The following is a 25804-nucleotide window of genomic DNA, read 5'->3' as shown; positions in this document are numbered from 1 at the left end:
GTCACGACTTGGTTTCCCCGTAACGTTAGCCACTTTGCCGTGTAATGTTGCACTTGGGGAGAATAGCGGCACGGTTTAAAATTACATCGCGATGCGCGCGATGATATGCAGATTAATACGTACGTTTCCGCAACCTTCCGAGTCATGGAAGGCTGGAAACAAGGGGGAGATAACTTAAACTTGTTCCAAAGGTGTCATTCGGTATAAGCGCACTCGACAAAAATTATGGCGTGTGCATATTAATGGAATATTTTTTATGAATTTGTACTTGCAGCCAATTTCTTTCAAAATATGTTTCGTATAATTATTTTTAAAGATGAAAAAAAATATCACGCTGAAATCATGTTATCGAATCTCGATATATGAAACGGTGCTGTACTACCTGTTAATCAAATAACACAAGGCTCGGTAGTGCAGCAAATCGTATATATTATCTATAATACAATTTCTCTCTCTCTCTCTTTATTTCTCTTTGAATTTTGCCTTTCACGTAATCATATAAATAAAGTCTCTCGTAATGCCTGCAGCGGCCTTATGCAATATATTCTTTCGCAAATGCTTTTTTTTTTTTTTTTTTTATGTTGTAGAAAAACTGAGTAAAGTTACGTAAAGTTAAAAATTATTCACAAAATAGAGAACAGACTGCTTATTACAAGTAATGAAAAAAAGAAAAAAGTTGATTCGAGATTTGATAACTGCACATACGTAAACCTTGTTGCAAATTGAAAAAAAAAATGATTTGTATTCATTTGAGGAGAGGAGGAAAATTATTTGTTATAAAACGCAACTTCTAGGATTGTGACATTGCGACATTACAATTTCGTCGTTTTAAATCGAGTAATGTGAAAATAATGTTTCCGTTCAACTTTTCACAACGTGACAAATAACTGAAAGGTGAGGGCCGTTATAATTATCTTGCCTTACCATATTCGAGACAAGTGATTATAAAATTATATACAAAACGACCTTAGACGTGTAACATGGTATACTATCGCTTAGAAATTCCTTCTTATATGACGTCAATATAAGCAGTTCCACACGACTAGCTGTAAAAATTGTTATTGCGGTCCGAACATTTGTGTTTCAATACGCAGTCAGCCGGATAGTTTCACGGTCCAAATAATCGACAACGAATATGTTGTTTACGGCAGCGAATTATTAATTAGGTACAACCCACACGTTGGAATGTTCTCTTATCGCGAAGTAAAGCCGGTGAATGTTGTCTTGAACGAGATTGCTATAGAATTCGAAGGCACTTTATTAACCCATTGAGAATCAATTTAATTGTTAAATCGAGCAAAAACCACGAACGTCCACTATTTAACTTCTGCAAGTGTTAATTATTTTATTGAAAAATTTAAGATATGATTTTTTAGATTATTATATTCTCGGGTAAACTGCGTCATATACATGCTTAATGCGTTAATGAATATTAATAAGCAGTTGCGCCTAATTAAAAAGACAAAGATTGAAGGTTTCAATATAAAACTGATGACAAGGAAATTAATTGACGCATATGTAAATTTCTAATTGAATTTATCTCTAGTTAGTCTCTTTAATTATAAAGGCTCACATTTTTCAGCGTATGTATCGCCTGAAAATTCAGCGATAAAATGATACACTTGACCCGCAAAATTATCTTGGAATGCCAGTGGTATCACTTTAGGACTCGGTATGCCTCAAGTAAATTTAACGCTCCATAATAACGTTTAAATAACGACCGGAAGAAAATTGAGCGGGACTATTCGCTTTGTAGAATAATTATAGTTCGCCCGTCCGATAATTATTATCCACGACTTTCCACCGTTGCAGAAACTAAGCAAAGAGGATTATGCAGTCCAAGACTGTCGCTTATTTTTACCGATGAATATCAAAGGCAGGCATGACGTAAAAACTCTTTGAATTTTATCATGAGCATAAAATATTTTACGATGTTTTTAAATTAATTAAATTAAATTAATAAAAAAAACTTATTATTGATCAGTACATAAGCAATATTAATTGTATTTTTATTTTTAATTTATTATATTAAAGAATTTGTACAAAATATTCTCAATATTTTATACCACGCACGCACACGCGCGCGTCAGTGCTTTTATTTGAAAAAATAACTTTGTTAAAATGCACTTATCATATATTAACATTAAGTAAAATTTAAATACATTTAGGTCACCTGTGTATTATTTTCTGTATCGGCAATTATTTCCGCCGGTTTGGGAGTAACAATTTCAGAAATTGCAGCTTTTTGTGCGTCAGCGTCTGTATATTTTTGGGAAGAAATATTTTCATCTTGCATTTCGATTTCTTTTACTTTAATGTCATTATCGGAGTTAGCAATAGTAGAATTATCTTTCAGAGTATTAATATTAATATTGCTAGGACAGTGTACTTGCGCATCAGGAACATTATTAATATTAGTATTTGGATTTAATGAACGTTTCAAAGCTAAATATTCTTCCACTGATCCTGTTGGAGCTTTTTCAAAAGTAGCAGTTGTTTCAGCTGCCATTGACTGTACAGATACATTCAAATTTGGTGATTTATTTAGCTTGGATAATCTTTGACGTTCTCTTAAACGTTTCCGAATTTCAGACTGTATCTTCGATTCTTTTATTACATTTTGAACATCGTCAGTCTGATAATAACGTGATGCCCAAGTTTCTGTTGAATCTGACTTTGGTAAAATGGTTCCAGATTCAGGCTGCTTATTTTCTTGCTCGGAAGGGATAATTTTGTCTTGACTTTTATCCTCATCGCTGTTTTCTATATCCATAACTTCGCAGTAATCATCTAAATCGATGTCATCTATATCTGTTGATCTTTCTTCTTCGATTTTACTTTCTTCTGCTACTTTCTTTATATGACTTTCTTCTCCTACAATTTTATTTTTGTCAGAAAGATTAATTTTCGACTGAATATTACTTTCATCACTTGATTTTTCTATATCAATAATATTAATATTTTCCGTTTGTCTCGTCTCAGAAGAATTCGTAACAGTAGTTGTAAGTTGTAATTTTCCACGTGACTTTTTCTTCGATTTTTTCCGCCTCTCAGCAACGTTATTGGCAGAAATTGATATCGATAACATATTATTTTTTATATCTACATTTCTTACGGGCATTATTGATTTGCTTGAGTTACTTACGGGATTTGTACTACTTATCTCTATTACTTCTTGATTTTCTTTTCTTTCTTTTAAATTTTGTAAGGTTTTGAAAGCATTTTCATTTAAATTATTCGCAGATTTTTCCGTTTTTGACGTGCATTTATTTTCCAGCTCTTGATTTAATTGCACGTCTTCCCCTCCACTATCACTAGATAATAATTCGACAACTGGAGCAGGTTTAGGAATTACTAAGACAACGTCTTCATCCTCACCTTTATTGTGTTGAGAACTAATAATTCTCTCTAATTGTTTACGACAATGCTCTTTTGCTTTGTCATCTTCAGATGCTTCAGTATTATTTTCTATCGCTCGACTGTCATTTGCTTGTGACGAGGTAACGGATGGAATTATATCTTCTTCTTTTCGTATTAAAGCTCGTATTGCACGAGCTCGCATTTCTAATTCTAATAAATCTAACAAACTATCTCCTTCTTTTCCTTTATCATCTTCTTTTTTAATTTTAACATCCTCAGATTTATCGTTATTTTCAGTTTTAATGTTGCATTTTGTTTTAACATTAAACTTACTTGAATTATTTTTTTTACTAACCTGTGTTTTTCCTTTGATTTTTGTTTTATCTTTATTCAGTTTCCCTTTGCCACCATTATCTTTTCTAGATGTATCATCATCTGTCAGCCAATCTTCTGTGTCGGAAATTATTTCTAAAGAAGGTCCTGTTGGAAGAAGGCAAATAAATTAACTATATTGTAAAATTAAAATTCTGTACTATTCTGTAATATTCAATATTTTTATGTACCTGAATCGTCTGAATTTTCACTTGTATCTGAGGATTCTAACATAGGCTTGCCATTTAATATAGATAATATTCTAGCTTTGGACATACCATTTAATTCACTTTCACACCATTCTTCAAGTTCACTTAAATCCATTTGCTATATAAATAATCGATAATATGCATTATTTATGCTTAAAAAATATCATATTTTGTATAATTTTGTGTTAAAAGTTACCTTAAGAACCTGAGGTAGCATAAGTCGAATTTTTTCTGGTTTAACAGATTTAAAAAGTTGCCGGGATAATTCTTTGCGATTAGATAAGTAATCTCTAATTGGTTTTAAATCTCGAGCATCAACCTCTTCTTCATCTGATGATAGTGATGAAGATGAATAAGAAGATGCACTGCTATGTTCCTAATATAAAAATTAATTTTTATTTTTTTTTATTTTGTAAATAATATAAACTTTATAAAATCTTATAATTTAAAGATATTCTCTACATATAATTTTACCTTGTTGTTGGCTACATTGTTTTTAGTTTTAGCCATGTTAATGTTACAAATTAATGCTCTCAATGTACTTAAATATCTCGATATGCAAAATTAATTAAATTATTCCATAAAACAATCTTCTTCTCACATTTTTACCTGAAAAATATGCAAATTAATAAATATTTCATAACCATCTTACATTAGCTTACAATCTAGTCGAAAAGATCGACGTACAGTCGTATGTTAAAAAGATAAGAAGTTATGCAGATTGTGTTATAAAATGTAATAAAAGGAGATAGTTTAAAAAAGATTTAAAAAATATCAATCTGCTTTTTCAATTTACTTTCGTATTTGAGTGAAAATTATGTTGTATCACAGGAAATACTTACTTTACTTATCAGATACGATATGAATATAGTATATCTTGTCTTAGCAAAGATTATAAAGTATAATTCTCACGTAATCAACAATTATTTTTTCTTTCTTTTACGATTGACAATAACAACAAGAAGACCAAGAGTAGACTAACCAAGACTAACCTAGTCCTCTACGTATCTCGAATCGATTAACTGTTCGAGTGCACTACCGAGTCTACCTCGATACGTTGGCTTTCCAGCCAATAGCGCATTGGCACAAATACGGCCAGCGTCGCCAGCGGTTCCTTCTCCGACTGCCGGCATCCATTGCGAAGGTTCTTCCATCTTTCCATTTGTTGAGTCCTGCACGTTTTAGCCTCTAATAAGGTATTTTTATCTTTTAATTCTTAACGGGAATTGATTCCTTTTCAATTTAATCACGCTGAATATGCAAATTAAATTCTGTCATACAAGTATCATTATTAAATAATATCGAGAAAAGAAACCTGTTTATTTTCGAAAACTCGCTCATTCTCGTGCATGCCTGCAACACGTGTTTGGTCATAATAGGAAAATTAAATTCAGAAATTAAATTTTTTAGGTAGTCACTTTTTTTTATATCGATGGTTGCGTCATCCTAGAAGACAAAAAAATTACGAGCTTTATCTGAAAAAGCTAGCGAAACAAATCCAGAAGATGGAATCGCCTGAAGAATTTAACTTGAAGGAACTGTCGAAAAAACTTATCAAGCAATGTATTTCTGAAGTTTTTCGCTTGGCGGAAGAACAGTCCAAAAATTCAAACAATCTTGTTGATAAAGGCGTTCAGCCAATATTTATGCAAGTAACCAGTGTCAGAGTTCCACAGATGCCTAACAGACAATTGAGGATGTAAGTAAATTAATAAAGCTTAAAAAATTGTTATTTTTTAATAATTAAAATTTTACATGATTATATTTTATATTAACCAATGGATCCTTATGAGATTCTCTGATTATAATCACTATAATGATGATTTTAATGCATAATAAAATAATTTATTCTTATTATGTCTGTTATTAAAAATAATTTTTTTTTTTTTTTTTAGATTATTGCCGTATTCAATAGTAGCTCCAGATGATGAGGTAGCTTTGTTTGTCTGTGATTTGCGCAAAGGAAAACGATCTGATTATGACCCAACAATAGAACACTATAAAAACCTGTTGAACATGCATGGATGTACTCGCATAAATGAAATAATACCTATGAATCGTGTTAAAGTAGAATTTGATCAGTTTGAATTGAAAAGAAAGCTCTTGGGAAGTTACGATCATTTCCTTGTCGATGGGCGCATTGCTGGTCATATGTCGCATTTATTAGGCAAACACTTTTATAAAAAAAGAAAACTGCCAACTTCAATAAGAATTAAAAGTAAAGATTTGAAGCATGAAATCGATTATGCATTGAGAAAAACTAATATGCACCTTCATTCTCTTGGTGATTCTCATTTAATGCAAATTGGGAACACATCCATGGACCAGAAAAAAGTTTTAAAAAATATACTGGCCGCCTGTGAAGAGCTGTCGAAAAGTTATCCGGGCGGTTGGGCAAACATACGAGCTCTGCGACTGAAAAGTGAAACCAGTCTGGCATTGCCGTTTTATATAACGTTAAGTAAGTTATTAAAAAGTAGTTTAATTAACTGTTTAGAATTTTTTTTTTAATGATTTTATGAATTGCAGAAGACAAAAATACAGTCGATCCAGACAAAATTGCTGTACAGCCAAAGAGACCAAAAGCTTATCGCGATGTAGAGGGCGATCTTTCAACATTTGTATGCAACAATACAGTAACTGTAAAACCTGAAGGCACAGTTATCCTCCAAAAGCATAAACAATCGAGACCACAAAGGAAAAAGTTAAAAGTTGAAGAAACGTAAAAAACTTTGTTTTTTCTGTTTACAATTGTTTGTAATTTAAAATATTTTAAAATCAAATAACTGCGAAATAATTGAGGTTCGCCTATAATTAACATAACATTATTTTTACATTAAATTAATTTTCTTAGAAAATATTCTTATATATATTAATACTATTACTTGATAACTAGTTTATAGCTTATTGCTTAACAGTTCCCTTTTTATAATACGCTAAATTTATATTTAAAATCATGATAAAGATTTCTTTTTCGGTGTAAATAATCAATCAATACAAGATGGTCTGATCCTTCTTAGATATACTTTGATATCCATTAGCTGGTAATATTGGCAAACTATTGGCGACACCGTTAGCATTTTGCGTGCTTTTGTACGCATTTGTTGCGTCTACAACAACTTCGATTTCTTGGAAATTCTGGAGTCTCTCAATGTCCTTATCCTTTCTCAATCTAGTATTAGGCAATTTTCGTAATTTCTGGACTTGACGGGAATTGAGATTTAATTCTATACAGCACAATAATAACAAGCCTTGATATGTCAAATCGTCTCGTGATAATTCAACCTCGATAAAATCTGGATCCGCCGTATTTGCAACCCGAATTTTCAGCACCAATTCTAAAAATGCATCAGAATATAAATTATTTATAAATTATTCGACACATTTTATTATTTTTAATTATAGGTAACTGTTTAAAAAAAAATTATCACCGTCTTGAGGCAATGTGAGGATTCTGCTTTTGTCATATATGTTTCCAATTTTTGAAGAATTTACAGTGGGACGCAAAAAATCCGACTGTGCATACGCAGGTATAACTGTATGCATCGACGAATCATACGTTCGCTCGAGATCATTGCCTGTGCTTAAAAGATATAAAATCTGCTGATTGCTGCAAACAGACACGGGAGTTTCACCTATATCAGATCGTAGATTTTTATCAGCACCATTTTTCAAGAGTAAGGCGGCGATGTCGAAGTGTCCTTCTTTGCACGCCCAATGTAATGCAGTCCTGAAGTACGAATTAAAAAAATTCTTTGAGCAAGCATAAGAAAAAAAAGAAGCATACAGGATTTTTATCAAATATACGAGGGAAACGCAATGCCTATGGGGTTTTGCCTCTAAAAATATCAAAGCAAGAGTGAGGTACCATCCACTGCCAGGCTGCCGTGCGTTAACGTCGACGCCAAGATTCAAGAGATCTCGCACGCCGTCCTCGTCGCCGAAGCAGACCCTCTCCCTTAGACGTTCCTCGAGCATTCTTTCCATCTTTTGAGATTTTTACACGCACCGTCTTACGATATATCCCATATTTATCACGGTGCTACATTTGAGAGAGCCAGGTGGATCGAAACGCGAAGATACTAAAGAATGCCAAGCGCGTAGCGGCGCGAGAATCAGTTAACCGCGCCGTTCCGTTCCTACGGACAAAATTTCGATATTTCTTTTTTTTTAATAACTTTGATCGATGAGTTTACGTTGTTATTTTATTTACAATTCGGTTTTTATATTCGGATATCTTTTCGAGGTACGTACGTACGTAGTGCACCGTCTGCACTGGACAAGATCCAACGAGATCGTTGTCAAGTTGGCTGCGGAAGCCGTGTTCGTTCTTTTTACCCAAACCGTCGCGGCGCTACTCGAATTCGAGCCGGACGCGCGCAGCGGTTGGTACCCGTCGCTAGATCTTTCATTATCATATGTTTTCTCGCCGCACACTGTCGCAAGTGTTAACATTCATACACCCAACCCGCGGCCGCGAGAGAGCTGGGGAGAGCTGTTTAAGGCAGTGCAGACTCATCGCCGAAAAAAATCTCTACCAAAACACCGTTTTTATTCTTATCGTGGAGAGGCACGCGGGACTAATTTTGCGATTGCCTGACGTACGCCGCGCGACGTGCTCATCCATCCCGGCAATATGATTATAACGCTGAAAAACTTACAGCAGCAAACGTTCACGATAGAGATCGACTCGTCGCAAACTGTAAGTAAAAATCGTGCTAGATTCGAACCAACGAAGCCGACTCCTCGAGCGGCCGTACGACGGGGATTATTACGCTCGCTCTTCTCGTTATCAGGTCAAAGATCTCAAGGAGAAAATCGAGACGCAGAAAGGTTTTCCTGCCGAGCATCAGAAGTTGATATACGCTGGTAAGAGGACACGGTTAAATAACCTAATTTGTTGGATACGTTCGCCCGGGATGGCGCCCGGCTTGTTCCTCGCGCAATTGGAAAAGAATTCACCTCGCAATAATGTCACCCCAAGTGTCACGCGGCCCGCACGCGTTTAAATATAGCATCCCCCGCGATAAGAATGATCTTGCAGAAACGCTTCTAGGTTATGTTACCGCACATGTCGTGATATGCGGTGAATTCTTTATTTTTTTTTCCCTCGAGATATTTTTAACAGTATGAGAACACTTTCAGGAAAAATATTAGCAGATGAGCAGCCTTTAACAGAATATAATATCGACGAGAAGAAATTTATAGTTGTTATGGTAACAAAGCCTAAAGCTGGTGCTACACCTAAGACAAGTGAAGAACAGCGTTCCGAGGGTGATAAAAAAGAGGAGTCTACTAGGTAAGCTGAAGGTTGTGACACTTTGTTCGTAAAGCATAAACTTGGCGGCAGTTTTTTATAAAATTAAAAATTGCGATAAAAAATTGTTGAATTTACAAGCTTGTATTTTTGTTATAGCTCAGCAACAACGCAACCTAGTTCAAACCCTAATGTTCAGGATACTACACGAGCAGCTAGTAATGTGCAAGAGCAACCCGCGGCAGCTGCGCCAGCGGCTGGTCAAGCAGAAAGTGCCTTGCTAATGGGAGAAGATTATAACACTATGGTAAACAACATCATGGATATGGGGTGCGTATAAAAAAGAGTAATATGCCGAATTACACCCGATTAATACTTATATAATAATTTTGTTACAGGTACGATCGGGAACAAGTGGTCCAGGCGTTACGTGCGAGTTTTAACAATCCTGATAGAGCTGTCGAATATCTGTTAACGGGCATACCTGCGCAACTCTTTGAAGACCCCCCTGAAGATCCACCAGAAGCTCAAGAACAGCTTCAGGATCAGAGTCAAGATCCGTTGGCCTTCTTACGTTTGCAGCCACAATTTCAGCAAATGCGCCAGGTCATTCAGCAGAATCCACAGCTCCTCAATAATCTTCTTCAGCAAATTGGTTCCACTAATCCTGCCCTTTTACAGCTCATTTCTCAAAATCAAGAAGCATTTGTACGCATGCTCAACGAACCTGGTTAGTTTAGATGCGTATATTAAAGAAAAAAACACATATGACTGAAAATAATATTTAATTATAATATGTTTCTTCTCGTCTAGTGGAACCTACTTCGGGAACGCGAGTTTTGCCAGCATCTGGAGGAGGCGTAGCGGCCACGGCTGCAGCTACAGCAGGAGGTGCTGTAAATGGTGGGGCTGGTACAGGTGCAGCAGCAGGCGTAGCATCCGGTTTGATACAGATAACACCACAGGACAGAGATGCTATCGAGAGGTTGAAGGCGTTAGGTTTCCCAGAACATTTAGTCGTACAAGCGTATTTCGCTTGTGAAAAGAACGAAAATCTCGCTGCTAACTTCCTACTTTCGCAAAATCTCGACGACTGAATCGCTCATATGATTTTACGCGGTGTTTCGAATAAAGAACAGGACTGACAGAGGGTGGATAATCGCACCATTATCATTTTTACCTTACAATAATCATCTTTATTTTGTAAATAGATATACACAATATCTATGCTATTTTATTTGTTGTGTAGATAAAATCCTGGTGTGTTTGGTAAGCGATTAAATTTAAAAGTAAGCGCATACCATAACATGTATGTCAGCTCTTTTAAGCATTGTTTCATACTTTTAAAACCATTTCATTAAATATGTAACACATGTTTATGAGAGAAAGAATTGTTGCTTGCAGCAGACGGTGTTATAAAATCCATCCTTACAGCCTACAAGTGCTCTAAGATCTTATATTTCTTTAATATACATGGAGCAATATAATTACATTTTTATATGAGAAAGCCTTATGAGCCTTACTCTGCAGAAAAATACCTTGCAGTAGTTACATATTGAGGGTCGGGCATATATAAATTGACGATGTGTTCACTCTCGCGTTAAGGTATGTTTTATACATATCTAAATGTATGCATGAAGGTATAATAAATGCATTTTGTACATTTCTTGGCTTTCTGATATAAAAATTATAGAATTCACCTGTTTGGCATATGTACTTGCATATATTCGTATTTATGTATGTATATACAAGGAGATTTTTTACTTCTAAATAATAATCACTTAATTGGTTTAAATCTTAAAAGCCTCTTTTACACGTCACAATAAATTGTAAGTTAAAGAAATTTTGGTATGCTCAACGTATATATTAAGTTTTGCCTTGAATGTGAGATTTTTGCCTATCAAATTATTTATAATTTGAAATTCAAATAAAATATATATAATCATAAAATTATAAATTTTTTTTATTTACACAAAGAATAATTTTACTTATGCATCACATAATAAACATACATACATTTGTACGTATTTATGCACGATACATGTAGGAAATTTTTTATTCTTAAATTTGTACCATACAGTTACTTATTAATATTATTGAAACAACAATATTGAAAAACTTTCATCGCTCTTACATATATTTAGTGCAAAAAAAAAATACAAAAAAAAAACAAAAAAAACAATATAAAAAATATTCGTTGGAGAGCTATAGTGACAGTTGCATAAAATTACAGTCAGTTTATTATGCTGATTCAAGTTTTATCCTCCCCCTTTTTTTATAAAAATAGTGAAATTAATAGAAAAGAACTACTGTTAAAACAGAAACGCATTCTGTTGTGTGCTCAACACACTTGTAATACATAGTATAAATGAATAAATTACGATTTCCACAAATGCAAATTCGTCCATTACATTAATAAGTAATTTTATGAAAGATTTGCACATGTTCGTTAACTTCGTTCCTGCAATGCTATAAAGACTATTATACAAAAATATTTAAATAAAAAAAGAAAAAGTGTAATTGTAACATTTTGAGGTATGTAATTAATGTACATTCTCTAAAAAAGGTATAAGTTATTTTATCGAAAATTTCGTAAATCAAATTTACTATTAAAAATTGCAACTCGTATATGTATATATAATCGTGTTCTCAAAATATTATTAGCAATATTATGTTATAAATTTTATAATAGGTTTAAATTTTGCGAATATGATTATATATATGTAATACTTATTCATATTATTTTTTAATTTAATATAAAATATTAACACAAAGTTTAAATGTAGAAAGCTATATATTTAAATATGTACAAAGTAGATAAATCAATGTTTTTTTTTATTTAACAATTTATAAAAGTCTTAAAATGAAATATCAGTTCTTCACAACTTTATGCCTTTGCTCTGAAGATCCTTTTTAGCTTCTTCTATTTGCTAAAAAAAAAAAAAAAAGATAAAGCAGTAATATTAAATAGCAACACTAATATAATTATTTCTTTTTAGATAACAAAGGAACCAACTTGTTGTAGTTCAGTGGCAGCGCTTTTACAGGTATTAAAAGTAAATACTCTATATAAGACGATTGTGACTGCATACAATCCAAAAAGGAATAAGAAAACAAGTGGAAGGAAAAGTATTACTTCATGCCATTTTTTGACAAAAGTGGACTCGCTCATAATTGTAGCAAGCCACACGCCAAAAATCACTGTTGTGCATGACAGCCATTCCAGCAGTTTTGTCATCTGAATAAAGATTATTAAACTTTTAATCATTCGTTGAAATCAAACAAAGATTTATTTAAATATAATATTTGGTTCTTTAAGATACAAGTAGATTATATATATTAAAACATTTAATTTCGTACTTATTATCTTAGTAGAGTTCTTATTAATTTTAGTGGAGTTATTAAATATAATTTTCAAGTTATTATCAACATGTTTTTATACATACTTTCTTTAGCTTAACCTCAACAATCTAGAAGACATCCTTGATCCACGTATGTATAGAATTGTATAAAATCAAGAGATACTTGGATGTGTTTCTGTCGGCGACAATGGCGCCACGTTTTGAAGTTCTTGGGAACTAAAACAAAATTTAATTTTCCGCCAAGACCACGCGGAAAATTCAACGTACGCGAAGTCGGATATATTATAATTTTGATTTTGCTTACCTCAAACTTCTCAGCTACCTATGGGCTAATTACTAATTTTATTTAACTAAAACAAATCATGCGCACACTTCGCGTTTGAATAATCTTAATTATGTTTTTCACATAAGGAACAATTTATGAGAGATGACTTTTCGCAGTTTATAAAAAGGAAACATATAAAAGTGCTTTCTCATAAATTTTTTCTAATATTTATAATATTTATTATATATATTTATTAAATTATCGATGTTTATTAAACCACCATTTATCAAACGGTGATATCCACTTGTGGCAACCTAGCATATTATTCTGAATCATATATTTCCAAGTCCAAAGATGCTGATTGTTCTCTTCTAACCATTTTTCTTCAGCTGCTTCTTCGTCCATCATTTCTTGAGTAATTGCTTTGGCTTCAAACGGTAATTGATTTGCTATTTGGGTCAATGTTTTCTTTACCTAAAAAAGAATTTTACATATTAGTATATTTTTATTTATATTTTTGATTTAATAATTTATATCGGTATGTACAGTAAAAAAATTTAAGAATATATATGTTCAAAGATTTCTATGTAAAAAATTGAGTTTACGAAAATGTATAAAATATCGTAAGATATGTATACGTAAGTACCTCAAAAAATTCACATTTACCACCGACTTCAATAATAACTCGTCCTGCTTTAACAGGCGTGACGTAAGAATCAATAGCACCTTTACCTCCACCCATACGTTGTCCTTGTCCCTAGAATATAATTATTATATACATGTAAAAAAAAGAAATAATTAAATTAATTTTCTCTAGTCATTATATATGCCTAACCTTTTTCGTAATTGGTTGCCATGGTGCAGGTATACGCCAAATTGCAAACATCCTTTTTTGATCAATTTTTCTACTAATTGTCAAACGTACCATTTCAAAGTGACCATGTTTCATTCTACCTCCTTTTGTTGCCTATAATTTAAAAAAAAAGTAATATATTTTTATAATAATTTATTTTATTATTAAATGTAATTGATATGTAGACTTACAATTATACCAAACTGTTTGTACATAAGGAAGTTATGAATCTCTTCAGGGCCACGCATGTACCTCAGTCTTTTTTGCATCTTAGGAGGACGCATACTACTTGGAAACTGTGGAACTTTTTCCATAATTTTGAGTTTTGGTCGCTCTGGAACTTCGATATCTAACAACATTTAATTTTCAATTAATATAATTAATATTATATTGCAATAATATCTATAAATATATACGCATTTACCGCCATATTTTGGTGGCTCAGGAAAGACCTTTATACCAGCTATTTGTGTTGCAGATACAGACTGCCATGCTAGAAAAATGTTACAATACGAAAGGTGATTAAAAAATTACGAAAATTATTTACCTTAATTTAACTTCCTCGCAAGATAACGTTCCACGAAGGATACTTACTGGAAAGTAAATTATGTGCCAGATTTCTTGATGCTCGTATCATTTTTAGATCGAGTAGATTTTTTTATTCAACACTTACAAAATGCTGAATAGTTCGAAGTAAAGAAATAGATAAGACTCACTTTAATTGTCACATAAAATAAGCGTGAGAAAGTTTTTGAGCAATTAAATGTACTCCAACATTACTCCAAGTTGTTTTTTCTTACAGGTTATGGTCACGTCGTGCGCCGAATATTTGATTAATTGTTCAGCTCCATCTATCAGTAAACTACGTGAGTTATCAATAAAATATTTATAATTATCTTCAGATTGATGATAAAATATACTCAAAACAAAGCAACTTATTGTTTTGTGCTGTTAAAAAAAAAATACCTGGAGAAGACCAGAGAAGACGCTTTTCTCCGAGATACTGTAAGCTAAAGAACGATGTAATACGTATACACATATACATATAATGTATTATATATATCGCTTTTCGTCAGAATTACAAAATAATTAATTACAAAAGTTAAACAAAAGTTTCAGGTATATGCTGCGGGCTTGTAATTAAATATCTTAAGTTTATTCAGTAGTCCAGTTTTCACGTCGATTTTTCTTCTTCCTTTAGAAACCTGAAAGGATCAAATATCGAATGGAACGCCGGCTAAACATCTTTATTTCGTTATAAATAACCAAACGTTGTACGTAGAGCTGTAGAACATCAGGCCAGTTTGAGGAGAAAGGGCTTGGTGATATGAGAGTGAAGCTCGATATGTTACAATTACAATATTTTTATATATCTTTGATGACGGTTTGATGGTAACAACAGGTAAATACTACATATTGTACATTGAGTAGGCGATAGTCGTATCTTATTGTTATTAATTATAGCATATCGGCGGCGCTGACATTGATGTCGACAGTGACGACGGCTACGGTCGCAATGACGATAATGGCAACGACAACGTTAATGAAATTTCTTGGCTCTGGTACAACCACGACTGGAGCGGTGATGACAACAGCAGCAATAATCTTAATAACATTAACAGTAACAGTAACAATGACAATAATTTAATGATAGTAATGTATAAGTAACAATAGTGTGGTTTATATTAACATACGTGATAATATATTTGCTAATAAGAGTTTCAGCAATGCTTTAGAGATATTATTTAACTCCACATTTTATTTTTTTAATGAACATCGTAATATGCGTGGCAACGAGGAAGATGGATCTTATTTTAAAAGCTTTAAAATTTATCTAAACAAATTAGTTTAATATCTTATTCATTTTCCGTTTTCTTTTTCAGATTTTTTCAAAGGGCATTTACGTCGTCGAATAATTTGTCGTCATCGTGCACGCAGTCATTACAGCCATCGTCAACGTCCTCGAGCATCGTCGTCGCGAGCGTAGTTAGTAGTTACTAATTATCGCTTGCTTCTCTCTCCAGTTCCGCATTTATCACACTTAAAATAAACAGGGTGTTTGAGGAATGTGCGCGGATGCAGAGTCAGCGATGCGTTGCGATGGATCTACCGTAACTCTCCGAATTATTAAGATTTCAGGTATAAGGGAAGATTGGAAGGGTTGCGACGCGCGCGTTTACTGTCGCTTGTTACATTGGTCGTGGATAGGAATTTTCGTAGAATCGTTGGAATAAATACGAGGATAAAAAAGGAGGTATCTTTGAAGGAATTGCCAGTGATTCCCAAGCGATCAAGTATTGGTTACCATTATAATTTTATTTTACTTTTAACATTATCTGTGAACATTTACGAAAATATGATTATTTAAAATTAAATAAGACATCCGTACTTGACCATTAAAAAATAATTATTTAAAAAGAGCAAGAAACGCGAATTAAAAAAAAGAAAGAAAAGAAAAAAAAAACGGAGAATCTCGTTGGGAATCACTGGACTACATTAAAAAGGACGTTCCGATAGTCTAGTTTTAATCGAGAAGCTTGTTAATATTACGAAGCGCAAGTCTTTTGTCAAAATGATGTAGAACTGGAAGTGCATATGTGCACGAGACTTTGTCTAATATACATATATGCATATGTGTATGTGTAAGCGCGCCTCGTGATGATATACTAACATACAAGCCACTGACTCCGATCACTCTCAGTAAGACTAACAATAAGTAAACACTATGGCATCATGATAATCACCGTAGATGTCCTTATATCAAAATCGTTTCATATTCGTATAATATATAATTTATATATACGAACGATTAGCGCGCGCCTATTTCGCTTGATATTCGGATATGATCGACTCGTGCTTGGTTTCACCGTGTTCACCGTTGAATCTCGTAGTTTTATTCACTTAGAAAGGAAATAACAAAAAAAGAACAAAGCAATGACCCTGAGGCGGCTAAGATACACCCTCGTTTCTCACATTTTCCTGACTATTTCACATATGATGTTATACAATGCGTAAGATTAATTCGCAGAATTATTAATTATTAGGAAAAATAGAAGAACTTAATTTTTTATTTTATTGTCAACAAATGTAAGATTTTATATTCGTTAACTATGTTATTTTCCAAGGCAATATTAGTCAAATGTGAGATACGATTACAAATTTCAGTACACGCTTGAGTATTTTTTAAAATAAAACTCTTGAGTATTGAGAGTTACTTCCAATTTTCCTTTTTTTCGTATATAAAAAGGTATATTATCAAGAGCCGCTTTTTATTACGATACATCTGGATTAAATTATAGAAAAAAAAAATTCACAAAGAATCGATAGCTTTTGGATAGAAGAATATGTTTTTACAATTGGTTCCAAAACTATTTAACCTTAACTGATATGGTGAATTCTGTATAATGTGATATGAAACTATATATTTACTTTTTCGTTTTATGTATGTTTATTAAGCCATTGATGTATTGAGTGTCCATATTAATCAGTACGAATAATTTTATCGTGTCGTTATTAACAAAAACATTTTTCTGTTTCATTATTTTTTTTTTTTTTTCATTATTTTGTTCTTTGCGTGCAAGACAAATTTAATTTTCCATATATATTTTAGCATGTCCTATTTATCCGATTTAAGGAACATCTGAATAAGTGGTTCGTTTCTGTCATATCCGTTAAGGGTCGATTATATGTACATTAAGCTTAACGCATCGACGGTGACCGCGGGGTATTCATAAGATACGTATTATCGGACGAAAGGCAACGTACATCGCACTGAGTAATATTTTATATATTTATCTATATATATATAGTATATATATATATGTAATATATATATAATATATTTATATGTATTATAATAATTATGCTAAGACTAGATTTTCGGTGGAACACTTTCACATAGTTCCGACTCTTTTCTCAATGTTCTTGCAACTGTGTAGTCACGTTCATTTCATTACGTTTTAAGACGAGGCGCCTTTGATTATTTGTTCGTTAAACGCCATTTGCCGCCGATGGATTAAATCACTATTGTCCCACGCGATGTGCTGGCACACAACTTATAGTTACATACATATTTAGACATCATAGTCCTTACATTGTAGATGCATACATAGCTATAAGTTTCCTGGCTGATTCTTGGAGTAGGTCGTTTACGTTTAAATTGTCTTTGTTTCATTTCATCGTTTAATTATTAATTTTATTATGGAAAACAATGGTAGGTGAGCTTGTAATTATTCTAATCGATCGGGGAAGAACAAATAATTTTCTATTTTTCCGTCGTGACAAGTGCGAAAGAAAATACATATAAACTAAATGAATATGCTCTATCAACTATTTAGATTAATTTATTTTTAAAGAGTTTATGCAAATAAAATTAATAATTTTAACAGAATGAGTCGTATTGTAAAAAATAAAATTCATATAAATTGCAATATACGCTTTTGCTTTAAGTTTTTATATTTACATTTTTATTACAAATATTCACGTTACTTTATTCATATAACCCAATGCAATTAGTTAATAATTATCTCATAATTTTCATTATAAAAAAAGTTTCAAAAATAGTTTATCTTTTACTTGTCCGAAATAATAAATATACTTCTTTTTTTTTTAATAATCCAATTATAAATAATATTCACTTAGTTTATACATACTTTAAATAAAAATGTATTGGCTACATGATCATTTTTTGTATCTAGGTACAAACTTTTTTTTTTCCGTAATAGCATCTAAATATATGCATGAAACAGTTGGTGAAAATTTCGAATAATTTTTTCCGCGTATTGCTAAAGCATTGTGACAAGTTAACGGTTACGAATAAAATCTGTACCGAATAAATATGTTACAAAATGAAGAGATATTTTCGTCATATCGTATGGCCAAGTTCAATATTTTAAAATATACAATTATACACTTGATATGGCAAGTATATATATATACACACACGTTACAGTAATCCCGTAACGGATATAATACCTAGATACAAACGTTTAAAGCAAGACCGCACTTAATTAAGATATCTCAGTGTTGTACCCAAATGTATGCCGATACGTTACAACTATAGGTACCAATGCCAAAATGCTTCATATACTCGTATTAATTTCACTTCAACGATGTCGTACACGCACGTGGATTCATTCACGTTATGATAGTACTTTCGGCAGAATGAAAAGGTCGTAAGCGCGGCGTACTTAATAAGATAACGATAATCTCCGGGGGACGAGGAGTAACTCAAATTGCAATATCAGAGAGCAGCGTTCGAGCATCGTAGAGCATTATAACGTATACGCGTGTTTCGCCGTCAACGTTTTCTCTCGTTCAATACGAAGCTGAAGGAGTTTTCCGCCGAACGACGCATGGAACGAGTTGCGATTTTCTATTAGCCATACAAATGTAACTTTAAATCTGTAAATTCATAATTAACACGCGTTCTATCGCATCTATATATATACATATACATATATATAATATATATATATGTACATATATATATATTTTTTTTATATTAATATTTATATATGTACACAGTCTTACAAAGCAAAATTTACAAACATTACGACGTACAGTCGATTGAATAAATATATCTCCTCCGATGCGACTGGATCAGGTCGCAAGTGAACGTTTCGTCGTATTTTAATCGTGCTTAGCATATCATTCTCGATTGATTGACAGCCGGTCGTTCGGTGAATCCAATAAGCTCACCGTCAACGGGGCATCGCATGCGGAGCGAGCGCCGAATGAAAATTAAACATTGGCAGAAACAACGAAGAAGAGACACGCAGCGGTAAAAAACTTTTCTTTCTTTGTTTCTCCATGTACGCAATGTCAATCAGTTTTTATTATATATGATATATTCGTAGGTATATATCTCTTTGCACTTTCTCTATCGTTGAAAAATGCACGCGGAAATTGCACGCTGAAAGTAAGCGTAAGATTATCTCGAAGGCCTTAGTCTTCAAAAATTTCGAAATTAAAAAATGTAGGATGTATTTTGAATCGTTCGTAAGAGCCTCTCGATGTAAAACCTAGTTTATGGCACGAAACTCGACATAAAAAAAAAAAGAAAAAAATGTAAAAAATTTTAATAAAAGTTATGAGATGCACGCGCGATTAAAACATAAATTGAATCTCGAATTGTTTGACGCTCGTTGTCTTGCGGCCTGACGAGAGGAGGAACCGTGGTAGCGATAAAGGGTTCGAGCGAGAGATCAAGATCAATGGCACGGGGGCAATAGCGAGGATCCACGATATGATCCTGCACGAAACGAAGGAAAGCTCGCAGCGAGATCCGGAACGTCGTAATACCGCGTGACGCTTTCGCTGCCGAGCGAGCGATTTACCTACCCCACCGGCCACCGACAGTCAATTTTTGTAAAGCCTCTTTTCGTGTACAAACAGTACTCCGACTATTTATTACGCCAGCAAATTTTCCCAGTCACGGTACATGAGTAACTAACACTTTGCGTGTGTAATAAAGTATAAATTACGATAGAGATTAAATAATTTGAACACATCAGTTTCAATCCGGGATTCAAAACCGTCAAAGAAGATATTCCGTAAATAAAAATAGCAAAATTGTCAGCGGAAAGAAGGATGGATTACACAACCTTCGACCGCTTTGATAACTTAATAATTTATATAAAAATAGTAAAAAAGTAGAATAAGAATATATGCATTTGCCACGTCTATAATATAAAACATTGTAATACATAATCTCTTTATCTTATCGCATATTACATTTTACGTATCATTATTTACGTATCGATGTGATCAAATACGAATGTACGTCAGCAAATTATGGTACTTGAGGAACTTTTACCCGTTGCGCCTAAAAATTGCTAGCAGTCGTAACAAATTGTCGAGGGACTGTGTGACTTGTGTGCGAAGGATTTATCCTCTTTTTTTTTTCTTTTTTTTTTTTTTAAGTTTTTGTTAATATGAGCGTACGTGTACGTGTATATGCGTATGTATTTGCGCGTTACTCTTAATGTGCTGCTAGGAAGCTGACTAGATTATAGTCTAAAATACGAAATATCCGAGAAATCGTCGTCTTCGATAATAGCAAAATCTCATCCTTGCGAAAGCGATTTTCGACAGAATTCTCGAGGAAAATCCTCAAGAGGAGAAAAAGAGACATCTCGATGCGCTTACTATATATCTACTAACGAGGATTCCGGTGTTCCGTATCGACGTTGACTACGGATCGACCTTCGAAAAGGCCGAATGGCCTCACCTAGGCATTCGATTCTTTTAAGTTATCAAAGTACTGCATGATCTGATTGTAATCCATACCTAGATTAAGGTCGTCGAGTGCCACCGGTTCCTCCTGCTCTTGGCAGGAGGACGAGGCGCTACAGGAGGATGAGGAGGAAGAGGCGGACGGTGACGAAGACGGCGGAGATGTTGTGGTGGACGAAGTCTCGCCGCCAGTAGGAGTAGTAGAATTTACGGTAGAGACGACGGTGGACCCTACGGCGGAGGTGGAGAACGACGAGTACATTGGATTACCGACTATGGTCGCTCTTTTAATCTCCCGGGATCTACCTTCCTTCGCGAGATGTCTATTGCTGTCGTCGTGGTTCACCAACTCTACGAATTCCTCGTCCTCGCCGTTCTGCTTATTTGTGTTTTCCACTCTAGGCTTCCCGTGTGACTTAACTACATGATGATTTGACTGCTGCGGTGTTTTGTCGCTGTGCCGATGATTGTTCCTGTGATGACCGCCGCTACCACCGCTGGATGCCCTGTGGCGGTGTTTCCGCGGCGGTTCTGGCAACCGCACGCCTACTCCCGTGTTCCTATGCGGTGGTACCGGCGGTTTATAATCTTCGTTATTGCCGTTGCTCGCGTTATTCGTGCCGACCGTCGTCGTGGTCGCCGTAGTTGCCGTTGTCGAGTTCGCGATCGGCACTCCGTGTGGCGGCAAAGGTGGAGGAATATCATCGTTACTGGAAAAAACAATCGCGATAAGATTCACAGAATGTTTAAAAGTATCGAATCACATATCATACAATTCATAATAAAGAATTTTTTTTGTTTTATACATTACTTTCTTCCTCGCAAGAGAATCTTTAATTCCGAGGAATAAAATTTTAGAGAAAACAGCTCAATCATAATTACTCGTTCCGCGCGGTGTTCGTTGAAGCTACCATCGACGTTGCTGTTGATACCGTCGTAGACGTAGTAGGCGGTATCACTGCGGATGGCTTGATCGCGGATTTGGCCGCGAAGCTGTTTCGCGCAACTCTATCCCTTTTGGAATAAGTGGTGGTGTCGATGGCGCTGGTACCGCCGCTTGGTCGTTGATTAGCAGACGGTAGCTCGATGTGATTCGGATTGTCGAAGCATGTGCCCAATTCGGCCTCGGGTTCACCTTCGCCGGCTAGTGGATTACTCGTTACGCGCACCTGCAACACAAATCGAGTTTTTTTCCCCTTGCCAATTAAATTGATCCAGCAAAATCCCACTTGTTTTATTTTATTTCTTTTTTTTTTTTTAAACACGTTGTCACTGGGCTATCGAAATGGGTAAGGATATTTACAGCGCCAAATCTCATCGACAGAAAACTCGAATTGATTTCAGTTACTGGATTAATCCTGAATGTGCTCGCTGAACTGTTATCGCTATCGACTATGTTTGTTTAAAATTAGATTTGTTATTCTTTAATTTGTCACTGAGCCTCAATAATTTTGTAGCGCTGAATATTTGATACTTGAACTGCAGTTTCAAGTGAAACACTTGATCAAGAAATTAATGTAAATAACAGTTTGTTAACATTATTGAAATAACAGATAGGGCAGTGGAGCGCAAAATATAAATTGATGACATCGATAAAGGTAAATAAAACTTTTACAAAATTGAATTATACTTATTAAAAATACTATTTTATATATTTCTGTGCCAAATAATTTATACCATTTGAGCAATCAAACTTGGGGGGAAAAATAAAATCTTATAAAAAAATCTAATTTTCTAATCTCTTTGATTTACAAAATAAACTGATATGTTACACATATTTAATGATGCAATTAACTGTCTCGCCAGCATTTGAGGGCATCGAGAGTTAGTTTTAATAATTGTCGATGGCCTCATTTATGGTTTCGCTTGCGAATCATTGAATTGACACCGGTATGTACCTGTTGCGGACCGCAGGCGGCTCGCTCGAGGGTTGCTCTACCCAGCCATACCCAGTCGTGTGCGTTGGTGGTCGATTCACGGGGCGGTCGTCTGCCTGATGCCAGCTGGTTCGCGGCGGCGCGGGCCCTTGCACCCGCGCCGGAAAGCACCGGGACGGCCGAACCGGTCAGCGGGGAGTCCGGTGGCTGGGGCTTGAACTTGCTGGCGTACACCACGCAGGAGACGACAAAGACAACGATCGCGAAGCAGAACGCCGCGAACAGCACGTACATCCCAATCTCGAGCGGGCTCATCCGTGCCCCGACGCCGTGATGACGAACGCCGACGCCGCCCATGCCCCCTGAAGACATGCCATTAGCTATAGCCGTGCGATGCTGCCGTGCCTGCACCAAAGGCTCGTGCTCGTGCCCGTCTTTCTCGTCTTTCAGCGGTAACCCTTTGCACAGAAAAAACAAAGAGAGAGAAAGAGAGAGAGGATAGAGTGAGACGGGGTGTTTGTGCAGAGTTAGAGAGAGCCGCTGAGGGTTCCTTTGCCCTAGACAGCGGCCAGACATGCTATTGGATATTGTGCAGTACGCGAGGATGCTGAAAGTGCGTCTATAATACTCTTGATCCGGCAAGTATATTGCTAAACTGTATATTTGACTTTGTACTTTGATGTCTACGTATCAATGCTTATATACGAATATAACTCGATTAATTCTCAATTTTAAAGTTACCCGGCGGCAGGAAGAAGAGAAAGAAATATCTCGATATTACCAAGATTAAGAATTTTAGAGCGAGTTTTAACTCGATGAAACTTATAGCTGTTTGTAAAAACGTTCAAACAGACGTTTCATAATGTTGAATGATAAAAGTAGCAAAGTTCTCCGATGCTCTTCAGTAACGAGCACGTTGCGTTACGAATTATTCTTAGAACTAGACGCATTTAACATTCAGCGCAAAGGAGGAGGGCTATCAGTTATGAAGGACTGGATAGAAACCGTGGGGAGAGATCACGCATAAATAGGCAGGCAAAACTTTTTACAAGCCAAACGGTGCACCGAGGAAAGTTTTTCGCCAAGAAACACAGGAAACAAAGTACACACCATGCGCTACGAGGCAGTTATGAAGCGTAGAAAAGTAAAAAAAGAATGCAGAAGAAGCGAGACAGAAAGACTGAAAGCGGCGAAAAAGAACAGGATCTATTTACCGATGAGAATGTCGTGCAGATCGGATGCGACTTCGCCCCGGCCTGTTTTACGTTCTCTGTGATGGTGAGAACCGACGGTACCACCGCCGTCGTTCTGCACGAATTCCGGCCGATTGGGCACCTCGCTCGAGGCAAAATCCACCTCCACGTTGGCCGATGCGCTCGCTAACGCAGCAGTCGCCGTCCTCTGAGAGCCTTTGCTCGAACGTCTGCCGGATAATCGGCAGGAGTCGGCCAACTGTAAAGTGACGCGTAGCAAGTCACCACGGCCCTCGCCGACCGCGATCACTCGTGGATGATGTGAAGCGACCATCGGTGCGAACGCTACAACTTCCGGATCCAGACTATCTACCAGTAAATGGTAATCGCTCACAGCGATTTCCCTGAGGGGTGTACGGGTACTGTCCGAGAATTCCACGTCAATATCCAGCAGTCCTTCCTGTTAGTACAACAACAGCGTTAAATTTATTTGCATATACAACCACAGTTTTGTTTAAATCATGAAATATGCATGCACTGGATGTTTATAATAAATAATTATTTTTTCAGGAGTAGGTGGAACTTATTGAAACAAGCAATTTCTAACTGAATACATTAGAAGCTTTAACATAAACGAGAATATTACAGGGGTCTATAATATACCTGATATTGAGCCGTTAGTCTTCTCGTAACCGAGGTTTCGGCGACATATCCGTTCTCAATCGCGGTGTCAGGACTGATGCTGAGTTGAAGTCCGGATACAACTCGAACGGATAGGCGCGTTACGGACACGCGATCATTGCCGACTCTGATTTCCTTCGCGCCGATTACCCTGCCAGTAATTGGCGACAACACCTGCACTTCTGTACGACCCACTCCGCGTCCTTGGACTAGTCTACCTTGAAGAAGCGTCGCTATTCTAGGATCAGAAACACGCAGCATGCCAGCGACGAGATCGGTCACTCGTAGCCAAGTGCGTCGATTGACAAAGTACGAGACCCTGCCGGAGTCGTGATCGGTTGCGAGAAATCTGGCATGCACCTCGACCGGACTTTGCTGGAAGCGTAATCTGCAATTGGCCGGGGACAGATTCCGATCGATAGAATTAATCGTATCCCACCCGTGATCGTTTCCGCCGGACCGAAACCGCTCCTCCTGCTCGTCCTCCTCGAGCAATCCATCTGGGTCATCGACGTCCATAGACGTGTCTTCTATCGATTCCTCCAGATCGACGGCGCTTCTTTTCTTCGCTCTCGCGGTCACTGCTGGCGTTTGCGCCGACGTTACTGACGCTGTAGTAGTTTCTACCTTGTTCTCAACCTGAGTCTCGTTCAACAAGCTCCGCTTACTCTTTGCGCTTGTCACGTGCTCCTCTGGTACCTTCCAGCCTTTTATCTGGTTCAACCGCGTGTCGGTGACAGTCACCTCCAACGGCAGCTCGGGCATCCACACGGTGAATCTCGCCAAGCCGGTGTACGTGCCATACTTGACGAGAACCGATGCGTTGCTGGAGCCCCGGATCTCCGAGCCATCCACATACACGCTGCTACACGAGGACGATACCTGCAAGTTTAGATATTCATGAGAATGATCGGGTATTAAATGTAGTTTGATCCTAGAGCATAGTAGTTCGTAATGCATGGTTTAAGTGTACGGTATTGAGGCATCGAAGGCGTCGCATAATCCGCCGATTATACGGGGTATTAGGAGTTTCAAACTCGTGGATATTGTTCTCATACATTTAGGTTTTAAATGACGCGTCATAAATTTCAAATACTATCATTCAAAACGTAAGACACCGTCGTTTTCATTTATGAAGG

The 25804-nt window shown here is 35.8% G+C and overlaps 6 protein-coding genes and 1 long non-coding RNA gene across 9 annotated transcripts in view; 3 read left to right on the top strand and 4 right to left on the bottom strand.

Moving 5' to 3' along the window:
- Nucleotides 1-2001: 2001 nt before the first annotated feature.
- LOC139113210 (putative leucine-rich repeat-containing protein DDB_G0290503) lies at nucleotides 2002-4927 on the bottom strand. The gene is made up of 5 exons (XM_070674186.1): nucleotides 4784-4927; nucleotides 4416-4550; nucleotides 4138-4317; nucleotides 3924-4059; nucleotides 2002-3840 (listed from the first exon to the last, which is right to left on the bottom strand). The coding sequence occupies exons 2-5, from the start codon at nucleotides 4449-4451 to the stop codon at nucleotides 2165-2167; spliced, it is 2028 nt and encodes a 675-aa protein (XP_070530287.1). The 5' UTR covers nucleotides 4452-4550; nucleotides 4784-4927; the 3' UTR covers nucleotides 2002-2164.
- A 101-nt stretch (nucleotides 4928-5028) lies between these two features.
- LOC139113212 (ribosomal L1 domain-containing protein 1) lies at nucleotides 5029-6801 on the top strand. Its single transcript, XM_070674188.1, has 4 exons — nucleotides 5029-5137; nucleotides 5352-5640; nucleotides 5837-6402; nucleotides 6471-6801. The coding sequence occupies exons 2-4, from the start codon at nucleotides 5447-5449 to the stop codon at nucleotides 6665-6667; spliced, it is 957 nt and encodes a 318-aa protein (XP_070530289.1). The 5' UTR covers nucleotides 5029-5137; nucleotides 5352-5446; the 3' UTR covers nucleotides 6668-6801.
- A 131-nt stretch (nucleotides 6802-6932) lies between these two features.
- Nucleotides 6933-8260, bottom strand: LOC139113214 (ankyrin repeat domain-containing protein 40). 2 transcript variants are annotated; one of them, XM_070674191.1, is made up of 4 exons: nucleotides 8155-8259; nucleotides 7810-8080; nucleotides 7373-7671; nucleotides 6933-7279 (listed from the first exon to the last, which is right to left on the bottom strand). In XM_070674191.1, exons 2-4 carry the CDS (start codon nucleotides 7926-7928, stop codon nucleotides 6933-6935), a joined length of 765 nt encoding a protein of 254 aa, XP_070530292.1. In that variant the 5' UTR covers nucleotides 7929-8080; nucleotides 8155-8259. The 2 variants fall into 2 exon arrangements, with proteins under 2 accessions (XP_070530292.1, XP_070530291.1); XM_070674190.1 differs by having other exon boundaries at nucleotides 7810-8260.
- Nucleotides 8261-8350: 90 nt separating this feature from the next.
- Rad23 (UV excision repair protein Rad23) lies at nucleotides 8351-11597 on the top strand. Its single transcript, XM_070674187.1, has 6 exons — nucleotides 8351-8643; nucleotides 8738-8810; nucleotides 9087-9240; nucleotides 9358-9528; nucleotides 9597-9928; nucleotides 10012-11597. Exons 1-6 carry the CDS (start codon nucleotides 8578-8580, stop codon nucleotides 10293-10295), a joined length of 1080 nt encoding a protein of 359 aa, XP_070530288.1. The 5' UTR covers nucleotides 8351-8577; the 3' UTR covers nucleotides 10296-11597.
- Nucleotides 11598-13026: 1429 nt separating this feature from the next.
- LOC139113217 (large ribosomal subunit protein uL16m-like) lies at nucleotides 13027-14486 on the bottom strand. The gene is made up of 6 exons (XM_070674193.1): nucleotides 14273-14486; nucleotides 14103-14171; nucleotides 13870-14027; nucleotides 13661-13792; nucleotides 13472-13582; nucleotides 13027-13299 (listed from the first exon to the last, which is right to left on the bottom strand). The coding sequence occupies exons 1-6, from the start codon at nucleotides 14313-14315 to the stop codon at nucleotides 13084-13086; spliced, it is 729 nt and encodes a 242-aa protein (XP_070530294.1). The 5' UTR covers nucleotides 14316-14486; the 3' UTR covers nucleotides 13027-13083.
- A 52-nt stretch (nucleotides 14487-14538) lies between these two features.
- On the top strand, nucleotides 14539-15342 carry LOC139113218 (uncharacterized). The gene is made up of 2 exons (XR_011547657.1): nucleotides 14539-14683; nucleotides 14880-15342. It is a non-coding gene; the product is annotated as an uncharacterized lncRNA (long non-coding RNA).
- Dtn (transmembrane protein 132C dtn) overlaps nucleotides 15027-25804 on the bottom strand; it is an 86110-nt gene continuing 75332 nt past the window's right edge. Inside the window, exons 6-10 of one of the 2 annotated variants that reach the window (XM_070674184.1) lie at nucleotides 24648-25547; nucleotides 24006-24444; nucleotides 22813-23249; nucleotides 21797-22083; nucleotides 15027-21624 (exon numbers count right to left, since the gene is read on the bottom strand). In XM_070674184.1, the coding sequence (XP_070530285.1) occupies nucleotides 20910-21624; nucleotides 21797-22083; nucleotides 22813-23249; nucleotides 24006-24444; nucleotides 24648-25547 (2778 nt within the window). In that variant the 3' untranslated portion in view covers nucleotides 15027-20909. The remainder of the gene's footprint in view (nucleotides 21625-21796; nucleotides 22084-22812; nucleotides 23250-24005; nucleotides 24445-24647; nucleotides 25548-25804) is intronic. The other variant, XM_070674185.1, reaches the window with a different exon arrangement.

The sequence above is a fragment of the Cardiocondyla obscurior genome, linkage group LG02, assembly GCF_019399895.1.
Source record: "Cardiocondyla obscurior isolate alpha-2009 linkage group LG02, Cobs3.1, whole genome shotgun sequence".
Classification (NCBI taxonomy): domain Eukaryota; kingdom Metazoa; phylum Arthropoda; class Insecta; order Hymenoptera; family Formicidae; genus Cardiocondyla; species Cardiocondyla obscurior.
Note: the sequence above shows the minus strand (reverse complement) of the source record. Positions and strands in the feature narration are given on the sequence as shown.